The sequence below is a fragment of the Lepidochelys kempii genome, chromosome 1 (genome assembly GCF_965140265.1).
Source record: "Lepidochelys kempii isolate rLepKem1 chromosome 1, rLepKem1.hap2, whole genome shotgun sequence".
NCBI lineage: Eukaryota > Metazoa > Chordata > Testudines > Cheloniidae > Lepidochelys > Lepidochelys kempii.
Window position 1 is genome coordinate 206558422 of NC_133256.1, and position 17292 is coordinate 206575713.

The 17292-nt window shown below is 42.7% G+C and overlaps 1 protein-coding gene across 8 annotated transcripts in view; it reads right to left on the minus strand.

Moving 5' to 3' along the window:
• Positions 1-17292, minus strand: part of SPAG17 (sperm associated antigen 17) — a 307771-nt gene that overhangs the window by 102502 nt on the left and 187977 nt on the right. For all 8 annotated transcript variants that reach the window (XM_073310318.1, XM_073310310.1, XM_073310300.1 and 5 more), the window contains exons 18-22: positions 13135-13325; positions 12733-12818; positions 8626-8868; positions 2266-2377; positions 1419-1556 (exon numbers count right to left, since the gene is read on the minus strand). In XM_073310318.1, coding sequence (XP_073166419.1) covers positions 1419-1556; positions 2266-2377; positions 8626-8868; positions 12733-12818; positions 13135-13325 — 770 coding nt within the window. The remainder of the gene's footprint in view (positions 1-1418; positions 1557-2265; positions 2378-8625; positions 8869-12732; positions 12819-13134; positions 13326-17292) is intronic.

The following is a 17292-nucleotide window of genomic DNA, read 5'->3' on the forward strand; positions in this document are numbered from 1 at the left end:
AGTGTCAGGATGAGCTCCACCCTGACATCTGGTGGTGAGGTGTGGCAAGTTGTGGAAAAGAACTTCAGGGGCCGATCTCATTTGCATAGGCACACCCACCACGCCTAGAATGAGACCATAGCTGCCCAAATGGTCACTTTGGCTGCTGTGGGATCCCCAGTGTCTCTGTTATGGGGGCAGGAAGAATAAATTGTTATTACCCTGATTATGGGAACTGTGCTTGGAACTGTACGTGGCCTTTTGTTACGATGGAGGGATTCACCATCATCTAAGTAGCACTCGCTAGGCAAGGGTCATGGGTTCCAAAACTGTGTGAATGGAGAGAGGCTGGGGACAAGTATTAATACTTGGTGGCATGGGCCCCTTGGTGAGGGCCTTACATGCTGATTGCACTTCCTCCTCTCTCCACTGTGGAATATCAGAGCTAATTTTGATTTCATTAGAAGTCTAGTTATAGGCTGCTGAGCTCACTTTGGGCTGACAGTGCACCAGCACTGGGGCTCCCCTACTATAAGCTGAATTCACCTAAGAGCTGAAATCACTGAGTGTTGTGTTAAGTAGTGGGGGAGCCTGAAGATATATTGTGGAGCAGTTTGCGGGATGGCTGGTGAAGCAGTTCGACACGGAGCAGTGTGTGGATGGCAGGAGCTGCTTGTGGGCTGTGGAGCTGAGTGAAGGAGTTCGTGGGGCGGCTGGCGGAGCGGAGCGCAGCTGAGCGAAGGAGTTCGTGGGGCGGCTGGTGGAGCGGAGTGCAGCTGCGCGAAGGAGTTTTGTGGGGCGGCTGGCGGAGCGGAGCGCCGCTATGGAGCTATGGGGCGGTCAGCTTCAGATCACGTAAGGTGCCTCTTACCCCCGTCCCATTTCCACCCAGGTTGGGAGGTAAAGCTCCGCCGATAAACTTTCGAACTCTGGGGCTGCCCTGACCAGGGACAGAGACTTTTGGGGCATTGGACTTTTGGGGTTGCTGGACTCAAGAACCAAAGGGAAAAGGGCATGCCCCAATTTGCCTGGGGTGGGGTTGTTTTTGCTCATGGGTTGTGTTATGAATCCGGTTGGTGGTGTTTCCCCAACATAATGCCACATTGTTTCTCTCTGTTATTAAAAGACTTTTGCTACACTCAGACTATGTGCTTGCGAGAGGGGAAGTATTGCCTCTTGGAGGCGCCCAGCGGGGGTGGTATATATTTGTCCCAGGTCACTGGGTGGGGGCTCGAGCCGGTTTGCATTGTGTTATTGGAATGGAACCCCTAGATATTGAACCCGGCCCTTGTTGCTGCCAACTCTGACGGGCAGAAGGGTTACATATAAATAAGAATTGAAATAATTATTTCATTACTTGCAACATGTCATGCCTTGCATCTAATTAGTGGACTATTTTCGATGATTACTCTTTATAGCAGTGATGGTGACACACTGACCTGGCTCACTCTGCTGCCCTTCCAAAGAGTTGATCATTTCTTGTCCTTCACTTTCTATCAAGCTTTTCTTGGGGTCTGTGATATGAATGAAGAAACTGTGGTGATCCTTTACCACCTTCATTTTTACCAAAGTTGTCCCTGAAAACAATGAAATACAGCCATTTGTAAATGGCTTGCTTTTGTGCCTGCAGTTACAGATTGGTGATGCCAACAAGTCAAACAGAGAAATTAGTTAAGGTGCGCCAAATTGCTTAGTAGGAGTAATAGGACAAAATTAAGAATAGGAAATTTTAGATTGAATATCAGAAAAATCTTCCTGACAGTCGGATCTATTAGGATGTGAAATAATCTTCCAAAGGAGGTTGTAGAAGCCCCATTTCTTGGGACATTTAAATCCAGATTGGACAAATCACTGGAGCATGTAATGTAGGGAACAACCATGCACTGGTTGCTAAAGGATGGACTAAATAGGACCTAGTTGGTCTCCAGTTCTAATTTTCAGATTCTCTGGTTATCCACCAATTGTTAAAATATAACAACAAAATATCAACATTATGATAATACAGAAATACAGTGCAATTAGAAACTATGCTCCAAGTTGCCTAAGAAATCATTAATTTAATACAGAGATGTGAAAAGAACTTTATTATAACTGAAAGTAGTCTTAGAATTTTGATACTGAAGAGCAATGATCTAATCAGTTCTACAAACATAATAATTATAAAAAGTTCTCAAGTTAAGAGAACTTTTAAATGGTGTCCTATTTCATGAATATTGTTTTCAATTGCACATGCACCCCATCAATCAATAATAAAATGGAATGAAATATAAAGAAAGGAAGACTCACCTTTTTCAAATTTTATCTTTTCTGCTTGGATCTGTCCTCCGTCAGTGGGGAAAAGATATTGACTGGTCCCTGAGACTTGAATGAGATCCTCCCCAACATTATAGCCAAGAAACTGGAAAAAGAAATGTCAGACTATGTGTGGATTGGAAAGGCAGAAGGCATGAAGGAGGCAGATGGAAGACAAGCAAGATTGCTCTCTTCTGGTTATTTTTTTTTTTTGTTCAGCCATTCAATGCTATTATACAGTGATTAACATGTAGAATTGTTAGATATTGGCATAGGAAATAGTAGCTTATTTACACTGATACCACTTTCAAATGACTTTAACAAACTATGGGGAAAATTATTCTCTATTACACCAATACACAACCCTATTATTATTAATGGGGGTATCTGGTTACAAGGGAAAGCAGAATTTGGCCCTATATGAACATATAAAATCACTGCTTCACTGATATGCAACCATCCCTGGGGTTAGAGAGTGGTAGATAGGTTGTTTGCTCACCATGTAATAGAGATGAAGGAGAAATTCTGGCCAACCACACTGAGAGAAACTATTACTCTGATGAAAATAGCTATAGGATCTTTAAGATCCAGATGAAGCGGACAGAACTTTGGTTTTCAAGGTCTTACCCAAAATATCCAAGAATACTAAATGGCATAGAGCTTGACTTATCTACAGTGGAAGGCCTAAATTGACTTAAAGGTATTTAAGCCTATGCCTGCAGGAGCTCTAGACCTTTAATATCTGATACTTAGGGTATGTCTACACAGCATAGTAAGCTTGGGTCTGTATGACCTGCACCTATGAACTCAATTCAGAGTAGCAGCCGTGTTAGTCTGTATTCGCAAAAAGAAAAGGAGTACTTGTGGCACCTTAGAGACTAACCAAATTATTTGAGCATAAGCTTTCATGAGCTGTAGCTCACGAAAGCTTATGCTCAAATAATTTGGTTAGTCTCTAAGGTGCCACAAGTACTCCTTTTCTTTTTATGGACTCAGTGTTTCCAAGCTCACACTTCAGCATCCACACTGCACTGGAAACCCAGGCCTCATGAACGTGCTGGCATGTCCACGTTGCACTACGCAGACCAAAGTCATAACTTCAGCTTCTTGGGGTTTATGCCATTGTATCCCAGGGTTCCTAGCACCCTCGCCAGCTGTAGCTGCTCTAGGGCTTAGTTCATAGTTGCTTATGGGAAAACTTATCTGTTCATCCCGTGGGAGCTGTGTTTTGGGTGGTAAACCATTTTGTGTCTGCACATTCCCAGCAGATGGAGCCATCAACACTTCTCCTACTCACTTTGTCAGTCCTATTTCGGAAATGAGGCAGAGCATCTCCAAAATGCTGGTGGATTATTTAAGCAGCAGTTTTTGACCTGCCAAAGGCACCTCTCAGAGCCATGTATTGACATGCCAGCCATGACCCAGCTGAGCTGTTCATGCCTGTTACCTTAGCTGAACATTTCACATATGTAGCCTGGCACTTCCAGAGCAGGGCCACAAACAGACTGGTAGCATCACACTGCCATGTGCACCTGGGATGACCAGCAGTGGCTACACAACTTTTGCATGAAGAAGCAGATGTTCCTAGAGTTTGTGTTCACTTGCCCCAATGTTCCACCATCATGACACCCACATGAGGGATGCCATACAAATCCTGAAGTGGGTAACTATAGCCATCTAGAAGCTGGTTACCCCAACTGCTACAGGGTCCATGGCTAGCCAGTTTGAAGTTGGCAAATAAACTGTGGGGGTTGTGGCAGAGGTTTGTGAGGCCATCAGGAATGTGATGTAACCCAAAGATGGTGGGAATTACAAATGTTCCTGAAATAATTGCTAGCTTTGAGGAAATGGGGTTTTCAAACTGTGCTGGGGCCACTGATGGGACTCATGTGCCTACAGTTTGCCTTCTGCAAAGAGCATGCGTACTTAACTGCAAAGGGTACTACTCCACCATTATACAGGTCCTGGTCAACTGCAGGGGCAGATTCATGGACACTGGCAAGGTGTATGATGTCAGGGAGTTCCACAGTTCAGGACTTTACCTTCATGGAGAAGCTCGAATATTATTCCCACTGAATGACACTGTCCCTACTGTTATTCTAGGGAATGCTGCTTACCCTCTGTTGCCATGACTTATGAAATCTTATCCTGATTTCAGAGGACCTGGCAAAAGAAGTTTCAGCTACACACTCAGTAGCTGTAGGATGGTGGTGGAATATGCGTTTGGCAGATTTTATTGATGGTGCCTTCAAAACCATTTGGATGCCAGTGTCATCAGTGAAGTCCGCATTATTGGGGCGTGCTGTGTTCTGCATAATGTCTGCAAGGACAAGGGGGAATCTTTTAGCCAGCAGTGGACTCAAGACACTGATGTGTTTCAAAATTGGTACACACAGCTATATAGTGCACCTGTCATGACTGGTGATGGATCCAGATGCGCCATGGAAATCAGATATGTTTTGTTTGCCTGCATAATAGGTTTGCACAGTCCCTTGCATGAGGGGGAATGAAATGATATTTGAAAAATGTTTATTATTAAATGCACTGAGAATGAGCATTTATTAGTTTGTGCACTTTTAACATTACATATAATAAAACTTGTTACTGTAGCCTTGTGTTAAAATTCAACACTTTATTTTACACATCTATTTACATACCAGTATAAGAACCAGAAAGGCAGACCAGCCGCAATCAAAATGTACCATACAATAACCAAACTCATTGCCAAAACTCTGAAAGGTGCATGTTACCAAATGACATGGACTGCTATTTCTGGGTATTCCCTGTCCCTCCATTCTCCTTGGCCTTTCGGGTGCATTTTACATGTGAAGGCTGCAACTGGATTGGAGTGGATTAATGCACAGGGTATAATGTCTGTTCCATGTGCTACTGTTCATTGTCTGTGAGATGGTCCAGGCAACCACTGAACTGTTCCAAGGCTGCAGAGTCTGCAGCACAATATACCATGGAGAAGATTCATGATGTGTGGCTGGTGCAGGAGTTATAAGTGGCAGGGGAGCCTGCAGTCTGGTAGCCATAAGCACAAGTAATCACTTGAACAACTCCTGCTACTCCTGTCTTCCCCCCTCAACCTGGGATCATACTCCATGAATCTCTCAACTAATCTCTCCTCGCATGTGCAGCATCATTCTTTCCACCCTTCTTGCATCCTTATTCTTCTGATACTCAGTCTGGTCCTTCTGGAAAACTATCTGTTGATTTATTTTATCTAGCATTTCATCAACTCATCTCAGACTCTCTTTCTCCTTGCCTGCAGAAGATGGGTTCACTTCCCTAGGCTCTTGTGTTTGTCCTGCAGTGGTGGAACGGCCTTGAAAAGAAAATGGAATGTCACATTATTGGCTGCTTTAATTCAAGGTAAAAATGATACTTTTTATCAATGGGCTTTATTTTATTCACAGAAAAAAAACTAGTCAGTTTGGATGTCTTTTGGAGCAGCCCCGAAAGCCATTGCAAATCACGGTAAGATACACATACAAAACTCAGCCGAAATGATTTCTATAGCCTCTTCATTTTTTTGGTGGTATGTCGGGGTGGGGGTGGGGGTGGGGCTTTATGAGGGGTCTAATCACTAGCTATGGTTTTTCAATCCTTTCAGGCAGGGCAAGCTCTGGAGACCATTGATATTTGGGAGGTCCCTGAATGGAAGTGTGAACTTCTGTCCCAGGCCAACGGAAGACAGCCATCTGTCTATGCTAAGGAGATACTTAGGCATCTAGTGACTGACCAGCACATTTTGGAATGGAGGGGGCTCATGAGTAGGGTGACCAGATGTCCTGATTTTATAGGGACAGTCCCGATATTTGGGGCTTTTTCTCATATAGGCACCTATTACCCCCCACTCCCCGTCCTGATTTTTCACACTTGCTATCTGGTTACTCTACTCATGAGTTACAGAGATGGCCCTAATAAGTATGCCTTGCTCCAGAACATAACCAGCCACCTGGAGCTCCACCTTTGTGAGAAGTTTGCTTTCATCACCAGCCATCAATTCGTGAAAATCTGTGGTAAAATCAACAAGATGCTGAATTAGCATGGAGACCCAGTATAGCCTCCTTACAAGCACCATGCATCCATGCACATGTCTGACTGAATGCCAGCCATGGGGACTCCTCTAACACAGACAGACAGCCACCGTCTGCTGTAATTTGGGCTCATATATTTAAGCCAGCTATAACAGCCAGGCTTTCTGGGACTCAGTTTACAGGCAGTCTGGGACAGTGCAGCTGTGACTGATTTATAAGGTGCACTGTATTAGACCAGAGAGGTATGTGAGGCTGTTAATTGTGGAGCTCCCAACCCATACTTATAACTATCATTGAGCAATTAGTAAAAATTTCATGATAACTGCTTGTTTAACATTTTTCCTCATTTTGTGGTGTGCATTTTGAATTCCATGTAGTGTTGGTGGAAAGAGGGGCAAACACTACAGAAATAATGTGGGTTCCACCTTAAATGGAAGCACACCAAAATCTTGGCTTGCATTAATAACTTAATAGGGCCATAAGCCAGAAATCCCTCCCATCCATACATTAGTAACAACAAACATAGGGCAGAAACTTACCAGGCTCTGCACTTGCTCTGATGCCAGTTCTGCAGCAGGTTGCTACTCAGGGCCGTCCCCAACAGCTTCTCCAAGTACAGACCCAGGATGTGCTGTAGCTGCTCCAGCAGTATGAACTCTTTGGTTACCAGCCTCAACACAAGGGTAACTTCTTGCCCTTCACCGAATGACTGGCTTTCCTCTAGTGATGACTGTGACTGGGGAGGGTGGGGGGGTGGTAATGAAGGTGCCATCCCTGCTCAGCAGATTGTCTTGCACCACAGTGGCCTCAGTGTAAAAGAGGCAGGAAGACCGTGAGTTCCCAGAGGTGCTGTTAGAATCTTTGACCTTGAGGTAGTCTGTCTTCAGCAGCTTGATTTGCTTTCTGCATTGTTTAGCTGTGTGATCGAGACCCAACACTGTCAGCTGCTTGGATGTAGCTTTCCAGACATCTCCTGTGTTCTTGCTGAAATTGAATGTCTTGCTTGCCTGGGATCAGAGGTTAACCAGAATCCATCTGTGTTCCTCTGGACAGCTAGAAGCACCCGATGCAGAACTTCTTCTTAGTGTTGGTCATAGTTAATTTATATGAGGATTAACTGTATTTCCAGCTAAGCATTCCACATGGAAGTGAAGGGTTAAATGCTGAGCAGTTGCATTTGAACCAGGAGTTTGCTTTGAGCTCCTTGGAAGTGAGTGAGAAGTTTTGGGATGGAAGAGTTGGGAAACACAGCCCTTGAAGATTGTGGGCTAGAGTTGGAGGACTCTCCAGACCTGAGTCTGATGACCTGGCTTGAATTGTGTCCACACTGCAAAATGCCTGGGCTTTGACCCACGTCACAGTGGGCTCTGACCCACCACTCTTGCAGAGACCATGGGCCTGAGTCCAGAGGGATTCCTGGCCCAAATCAGACTGATTTCTGTGTGGATGGAAGTGCTGCTTGGGCTTAAACCTGAGTCAGGGGTAGTGTACTGTATAGACATACTCTTAGAGTGTTAAGCCATTCCAATCAGATGCTCAGCTATAAATTGCCAAGAATTAGAATAGTGGTCTCCAACAAATTCAGACTGAGATATTATATATTTTTCTGAAGTACTGTTTTGTGGCTCTGCAGTTCCATTACTCAGGTGGTGACATAAATAGAATTGTCACCCTCCAAGAATCGAGGGGGTAAAATTCTGCAGGCAGAAGCAGTACACAGGGGTTTTAAGCTGTCTAGAGTTAACTGGTGGAGAATTCCCTATTTGCAAGAGAACTCTCTGCCAGTGTATGCAGCAGGAGGATATGTATAAGGAATTCTGAGGACAGGTCAGCACTGAGACCGGTAGGAAAAGAGACATAGTGAAACTCCTCTATGCCCTATCCTGCACTGTGGAGTAAGTGCTGTAAGTTAGGGCTACAGCCCAAACTTGTGCAATGTCCAGGCAGCCCTGAATCAGGGAGCTGCAACAGGCTCTCTGGGGGTCCCTTCTCACTACTCTGTCACATCAAGGCCTATATCTTTGAAGGGGGAATCCTTCCAATACTTATGTTCATTCCACATGTACAAAAAATCCAAGAAATACAAGAAAAAAGAACAGTTCAGTTGTAAAAAGATGAGATGCCTAAACAGTACAAAGAACTCTGTCAGAAAAGGGTCAGCTGTTTAAATGACGGAGTTAAACAAGACACAATTAGGGTTAACTTGTCCCTGATTCCAGTTTCACACTTGGACGATAGCTCTAATGGAGTCTTGACAGTTTAAACACCTAACCCTTTTCTAATATGATGCTGTACTGTGACTTCTCACCTCATAAACTTTCTCAGAGGGTGGTGCTGGGGTACTGTGCTCCTCAAGTTCAGGGGGTTTTGCTGTCTCATCTTTAGACTTCTCCTTGGAAGATTTTGTCTTGGACCCCTTGCTGTCATCAGGCACTGGTATCTCTTTGCTCTGTCCTTTATTTTTACCACCTGACTTTCCTTTCATCTCTGCTTTCTTTTCTTCCCTTTGTCGTTCTTCCTCTAGTAGTCGATCATGCTCTTCCTTCCAAGCCTATTACAAAAAGTTAAGAATTTAGGTAACTATGGTTTTGTTTTTATCAAAAGATGCTTACTGTCCTATAAAAAACTCTTTTTGCAACTTTAATTCAGCCTCCTGAAATGGCTATGAATTCTGATACAGAGTAAAATTTTGAAAAACACCTAAGTAACTTCAAAGCCAATAGGATTCTTCAGAATATTTTGAATTTTTATAGCACTTCATATGTTCAAAGCACAACTCTCAAATTCAGCTGCAGTTGTGAGTGCTCATAACTTCTGCAAATTATGCATCAGGTTGCTCAAGTTGAGCACCAAGAAAATGAGTTTACTAGTTAATGTTTGTACGTCATATGACATGCATTGATGGTCATCTTGCAGATAATACATGACTTCAGGAAACTCAAAAGCATGCTGAAGAAGAAGAATGTCCGAGCGATCTTGTCTGAGATCTTTTGTGTCGCATGAGAAAAGGAAGGCAGAAGGCGGAAGATTCTGGAAGTGAAATCCTGGCTAGGTGAGTGGTGTAGGGTTTTGGTTTTGAACATTGGTCAGCCTTCTGTGGGAAGAGGGACCTGTGTATTTTGGATGGCCTCCACCTCAGTAGAAGAGGGATCAATCTCCTCAGGGGCAGGCTGGCTAGAGTAGTCAGGAGAGCATTAAACTAACAACAAAAGGGATGGATAAAAAAAGGCAAGATATAAGTGTTAAGTTAGCACAAAATTGGGATGGTGGGAACAAAATTAATCAAGGAACCCAAAGAAATGTAGAGAAGAAATTCTTCAGTTGCCTATACATGAATGGTAGGGGTCAAAAATAAGAGGAATTGAAATTCCTCATTTATGAGCATAAATTTGATTTAGTTGGTATTAATGAAATCTGTTGGGATGTCTCCGTGATTGGAAAGTTAAGATCAATGGTAATAACCTATTTAAGAAGGAGCAAGTGTGCAAAAGGGAACAGGAAGTGGCACAGTGTCGAAAATGGAACCAGAGTCACTGATCACTCAGAAGAAAATGATCTTGAATGCTTATGAATCAACGTACTAACATATAAAGCACAAAATGGGGTATTAGTTGGTGTCTGCTTTGGACCACCAAATCACACTAGGGAACAGAATGGTCGGCTCCTTACGCACCTATCTATAATGTGTAGGAAAAAATGCTGCGAGATCATGGGAGATTGAATCTAAGTGACAATGTGCTAGAGGTTTCATCCTTGGAATTTCTAAATAGTATAGATGACAGTTTCCTAACTCAAAAAGTGTTGAATTTAACAAGGGAGAATTCTATATTAGACCTTGTCCTAACAAATAAAGAGGAACTGATCAAAGAACTAAAAATTAATGGTAACTGAGGTACAAGTTTTCATGACTTTATTACATTTATAATGTGCAAACAGAATGAAGTCCAGACCAATAATGTATATACTCAGTGCTTTAAAAGGGCCAGTTTCACAAAGCTGAAAACAATTATGAGCCAAAACAGCTAGGAGGAAGATTTTAATCAGAAAAAATGTGAGTGGTAATTCAGAATTGTTTAAGAACACTTTACTAGGTGCCCAAAAAGCCACAATCCCATAACTGAAGAAGATGTCTGTACTCGTTAAAAAAACCAACCTGGTTTAGAAGCGAAATGAAGCCAGCTGTAAAAAAAATTAAAAATAACATAACAAATGGAAGAAAAGAGAAGCAGATAGTAATGGATATAAATCAGAAGCTAGGAATTGTAGAAAATTGAGAAGGGAAGCAAAGGAACATAGGAAATTCATGGCATACAGAATTAAGGACTATAAAAATGAGTTTGTTAAGTACTTTAGGAACAAAAAGAATCCTAAAAATGGTATTGGTTCATCACTAGATAGAAATGATAGACTTCGAACCCAGGCAAGATAATGGAGTGGCTGATACAAGACTTGATTAATAAAGAATTAAAGGAGAGTAATATAATTAATGCAAATTAACATAGGTTGATAGCTTGTTTTGATGAGATTACAATTTTGGTTGATAAAGGTAAAAGTGTTGATGTAATATATTTAGACTTCTGTAAGGTATTTGATTGGTACTGTACCACATTTTGATTTAAAAATCCTAGAAAGATACAAAATTAACATGGCACACATCAGATGGATTAAAAACTGGCTAAATGATAGGTCTCAAAATGTAACTGTAAATGGGGAATCATCATCAAACGGGTGTGTTTCGAGTGGGGTTCTGCAAGGATTGATCCTTGGCCCTACACTATTTAACATTGCTATTAATGACCTGGAAGAAAACATAAGATCATCAGTGATAAAATTTGCAGATGGCACAAGATTGGGGAGTGGTAGATAATGAAGAGTATAGGTCACTGATACAGAGCAATATGAATTGCTTGGTAAACTGCACGTGAACAAACAATGTACACTTTAATTGGCTAAACGTAAATGTATATAACAAAGAATGTAGGCCATATCTTGAGAAACAGTGACTCTGAAAAAGATTTGGGGGTCATGATGGATAATCAGCTGAACATGAGTTCCAAACGTGATACTGAGGCAAAACGGGCTAATGCAAACCTTAGATGCGTAAACAGGAGAATCTTGAATAAGAGTAGAGGTTATTTTGCCTTTGAATTTGACACTGGTATGACCGCTGCTGGAATACTGTGTCCAGTTCTGGTGCCCACAATTCAAGAATGATGTTGATAAACTGGAGAGAATCCCTCCAGAGAAGAGCCACGAGAATAATTAAAGGATTAGAAAACATAATTTATAGTGATAAACTAAAAAGAAAAGGAGTACTTGTGGCACCTTAGAGACTAACCAATTTATTTGAGCATAAGCTTTCGTGAGCTACAGCTGTAGCTCACGAAAGCTTATGCTCAAATAAATTGGTTAGTCTCTAAGGTGCCACAAGTACTCCTTTTCTTTTTGCAAATCCAGACTAACACGGCTGTTACTCTGAAACCAGTGATAAACTAAATATATGGAGCTCTTCGAGTCTAACAAAGAGAAGGTTAAGGGGTGACTCAATTACAGTCTATAGGTATTTACCTGGAGAACAAATATTTAACAATGGACTCTTCAGCCTAGCAGAGAAAGGCATAACATGGTCCAATGGCTGAAAGTTGAAGCTAGACAGATTCAGACTGGAAATAAGGCAATATTTAACAGTGAGAGTAATTAACCATTGGAACAACTTACCAAGGGTTGTGGTGGATTTTCCATCACTGACTATTTTTAAATCAAGATGTTATGTTTTTCTAAAAGATCTGCTCTATGAATTATTTTGGAAAAATTCTATGGCCTGTGTTATACAGGAGGTCAGACTAAACAATTCGGGGTTGTCTTGATCCGCGCTCAGCCCTGGCCCTGGCTGCTGCTTTCTATCTGGCCAGTGGGGAGAGGGGGGTAGTGATTACAACATGTGGTGATTAGGAGCCCCAGCCTGGCCCCCCACAGCAGCCCCTGGCAGGCTCAGGGAAGCCATCACAGCACTGCCTGGCGAGGAGCTGAGATTGGGATCTGCCATTTGGAGCATTAGCAGGTGCGGGCGGGTGGGGGGAGGGGGGATGGTGGGAGGGAAGGAGGAGGATGACACCCCTGACCTCGTGGGGGAAGGGGGGAAGGAATCAAGGTTGAAAGTTCCCAGTCCCAGCAGGGGGATTTGGGAGAGACCAGGATCCACAGCTTGAAGCATGAGCAGGTGTTTGTGGGGCAGTCTATCCCATCCTCTCAGCCAGAGAGGGCCCCCTTACACACGAACCAATGCCCCCCGCCTGCTGGGCCAGGGTCCTCTCACCCACCCTGCTCCTCCCTGCCACCTGGGCCAGGGCCCCCTCACACAACCCAATCCACCAACTGGGGAAAGACTATTGGACTTTTGTTTTTCTTGTCTCACCTTGAGGGAGCCTTCTCTGACAAAAGTATTTTTTTCTGGAAGTTCCGGTGTGACCTCCGCTTTACTGTCCAGTCTTGATGTACTGCCTTTGAGAAATGAGAGAGGAACAATAAATATGTTGCCAAAATAAAGTAAAATAAGTCTGGCTCAGTGCAAAGGCCAGGATGGATTCCCTGTTTAAAATTCTTGTTTCTCTGGTCAGAAGGTTAAAAGGACAGATACACTGGTGTTTCACAATTATTATTTAATTGTATTACAATTCAATGGCAAAACCCTATGCTAACGCAGAGTTAAGGTTGTTTGGTGGTATGTTGTTCCATTGCAGAATGGTGAGTTCAGCAAAACTCAAACTTTTGAGGGTTGGGAATCAGTTTTCTGGGGTAAATATGGAAAGATACCAACTTCTTGTTTTCTTAGGAGATGCAGCTTTTTTGCTAGTGGAGGCAGAAGGTTTATCTTCAGGAGGTCTCTCTGTCATGGCTTTCGCTAGTTTAAGGGTCTCCAGTTCCTTAGCCATTTTTTCTTCCTGATATTTGGTTTCTTCCTTTGTCACCCAGTCTTCAATTGAGTTGGCCACCAGCTCCAGATAGTTTCTGAAAAGAAACATGACTTCTATTAACAGTGAAAATACTGTATTAAACGATATGATATTGGATCAAACAATATCTTTTTCATTCTACCTTTCACTGGAGATAGTCTTGGTTTTTTAGCTGCTATCTGAACACTTTGCATTAATCTTTAAGAGTTGGTAGAGTTTACCAGGTTTTTTTTTCTGTATGGGAATTTTTATCTTTGTCTTTTTAATCTTTGCTCACTACATTTTATGTTTAACATTTGAGTTCTCTTTTCTGCAAAAGCATCATTTGCCAAAAAAAAATAAATAATAATCCAGCTAGCCATAAATCACCATTGATTAATTCAACTTAACAAGGGTCAGTAAGAAAGTCAAAATCTTGATTCTCCCCTCTTACTGGTTTACAACCACTGTAATTCATTGACTTCACTAGAGTTACTCCTGATTTATACTGCCCCTTAGCATTTATGTTCACTTAACCACCCTCTGTATATCTGAAGCACCAAATTCTAATCAAACTTACACAGATACATAAAAGACAGAACTAAATTGCTGTAAGATAAATGGAAAATTTACACAGCACAGTCTTGGTGACTTGTGGGGTCATGTAAGGCAGGTTTGAAATAAGATCTCTCATTATACAAAACCTCTCAAGGAAGGTGTCCAATCTTGCCCCTATACATTCTACCAATTTAGTAAGGGTGGGAGTAGATTTGTCTCAACTGAGCTTGAAACCAAGTCAGGAAAACAGCTGGAGAACCATGTGAACAACTCTGGTGACCTATTGTGATGCATGCCCCCAAATCAATCAGTCATCAACATATGTGGACAAGTGAAGGCTTTGTCTCTTCAGATGAACAGCTACCACTGCGAGTCATTTGGTAAACACCTTTGGAGCGTTTGAGAGACTAAATGGTAGGACTTTGAATTGATACTGAAGGCCATTGACCATGAAATGTAGATATTTCCTGTGGTCGGGATAGATTGACAGTTGCAAGCATCCTGCAAAACAAATGTTGTGAATGACTTCATGGGCTCTAGAAAAAGGATTACTGACTAAGGAGTCAAATTTGAAGTGATGGATGAATTTGTTGAGATTTCTTTGAGATCTAATATAAGATGCCAACCCCCTTTCTTCTTCAGAATGAGGGAGCAGTGGCAATAGAACACCTTGTTGCAGAATGCTGGAGGCAGCATCTTTATTACACCCCATTGAAGAAGAGTCTGTCTCCATACAAGGCAGGCTCCCATTCAAAGAGTTCATGAAAAGGGACCAGGTAGGGTGTGTGGAGTTGGCCTAGATGGAAAACTTGTCTTATGAAAGGAGACTCAGGGAGCTTGGCTTGTTTAGCCTAACTAAAAGAAGGTTGAGGGGAGATATGATTGCTCTCTATAAATATATCAGAGGGATAAATACCAGAGAGGGAGAGGAATTATTTAAACTCAGTACCAATGTGGACACAAGAACAAATGGATATAAACTGGCCACTAGGAAATTTAGATTAGAAATTAGACGAAGGTTTCTAACCATCAGAGGAGTGAAGTTTTGGAATAGCCTTCCGAGGGAAGTAGTGGGGGCAAAAGATCTATCTTGCTTTAAGATTAAACTCGATAAGTTTATGGAGGAGATGGTATGATGGGATAACATGGTTTTGGTAATTAAATATTCATGGTAAATAGGCCCAATGGCCTGTGATGGGTTTTTAGATGGGGTAAGATCCAAGTTACCCGGGAAAGAATTTTCTGTAGTATCTGGCTGATGAATCTTGCCCATATGCTCAGGGTTTAGCTGATCGCCATATTTGGGGTCGGGAAGGAATTTTCCTCCAGGGCAGATTGGAAGGCCCTGGAGGTTTTTCGCCTTCCTCTGTAGCATGGGGCACGGGTCACTTGCTGGAGGATTCTCTGCTCCTTGAGGTCTTCAAACTACAATTTGAGGACTTCAATAGCACAGATATAGGTGTGAGGTCTTTTTTAGGAGTGGTGGGTGAAATTCTGTGGCCTGCATTGTGCAGGAGGTCAGACTAGATGATCATAATGGTCCCTTCTGGCCTAAATATCTATGAATCTATGAATAGATTGCAATTATAGTGAATATTGTTACTGGATATTCTAAGGTTTCAGAGTAGCAGCTGTGTTAGTCTGTATCCGCAAAAAGAAAAGGAGTACTTGTGGCACCTTAGAGACTAACCAATTTATTTGAGCATAAGCTTTCGATGCATCCGATGCATCCGATGAAGGGAGCTGTAGCTCACGAAAGCTTATGCTCAAATAAATTGGTTAGTCTCTAAGGTGCCACAAGTACCTTTTTGTGGATATTCTAAAACACACTGGTTGGTAGTAATTGCAATCCATGAATCTGCAGAAAAAGGAAGGAGGTTGTCAAATGGAGGGGAGAAGGGGTACATATCTTCACAAACTGGTCCAAGACTCTCGACTGCAGCATCAAACCTGCAACCTTTGCCCGATGATGAGTATGCATTAACAGTAAATGAAGGAGGGCCATTTTTCTTTTGGAAATATGGTCCTTTCTTGTAAAATTCAGGAGCCTTTTGTTGGCATGAATACAAGGATGATGGAGGCCCTTCACTCAAGAAGGACTGAGGTCTACTTTGCTTCCTTTACGGAACAGGGTATGTAGGCCCAGAAACTGAAGTGTTGCCCTGGAGTCTTTTAAAAGAATAAAGCATCTCAGAAATCTTTGAATTTAAAAAACACAGCCCTCAAAAGGAAGGCCCTCAGTTGTGGCCTGGTCTTCTTCTGGAATGTCTGATGACTGTAGTCATGATGTTCTGTGCACAGTGACTGCAGTAGCCATTGATCCTGACATAGTGTCAGAAACATCCAAAAAGGCCTGTTATACAATTTTCACCACCAACTGGCCCTCCAAAGCCTGCTGCTTAGATTTTTCATGATCCACCACTACAAAAAAGACCCAGCGATGTGTTTGGTAAAAAAATGGTAAAAAAAAAGTACTCATAACCTGTAGGAGAAAATTGTTATCTCCAATCTGCTCTTGTTGATGTAACAGAAATGGATGCAGGGGTTTACCACAAATACTTGACTGGTTCAGGGATATCCTAATTTATAGGAATGGTCAAGTGACCATGAGAGACCAGATGCAGAATATCAAAGAACTTATCTGACCTTTCCTGGATGAGTTCTACAGATATCTCCAGAGTAACCACCATTCTTTTAAGAAGGTCCTAAAATCCTTGAAGTCATCAACTGTGAAGAAGCAGATGGTGCCACAGCTTTATCAGGTTATGAAGAATGTGATACAGCATGGCCAGAAGGCAGCAGAAGAGTGATAGAGGAGAGATATGTAAGTCCCAGGATGAGGAGAAGCCTTATTCCCTTTAGAGGGAAGAAAGGTTTCTATAGATTAATTAAAAGCACCTGAAGCCAATTAGAGCACCTGAAGCTAGTCACCTGATAAAAACCACCTGCTTCAGTCACCCAGGGGAAGGAGTTGGAGCAGAGTGGTTTGGAGTTGGAGCAGAGTGCAGTTTGGAGGAATTGAAGTAGAGGAGAGTTTGGAGAAGTGCCATGGCTGGCTAGAAGACCAAGACCCTAGGTAAAGAGACACCCGGCTTGTGCAGAGAGGGAGGGCAGGAAGCCCCACAAGCTGAAGAGCAGGAGAGGGAAGTAGCCCAAGGGAAGGAAGCACTAGTTCAAGTGGTTTACCGGGGCCTGGAGTAGAGGGCGGGCCCGGGTCCCTCCCTCTCCACTACCCTTCTCTGGGTTACTAGTGGGACAGTAAATACTCTAGTTTAGGGGCAGGAAACTGTGCCCTGACCCCCTCCCCCCCCCAAGAAGAGGAAGCACGGGACCCATCATAATCGTACTGGCAATTTGCCACAGGAAGAAATAGTCAAAGGGATAGGTTGCTCCCCATACTCCTTCATAAGATCTCCCCCCTCAGTATGAGGTTCTTGCTCAAATTCCTGATGGAGCACTCTGTTTGAGGACTGCACTATCTTAGA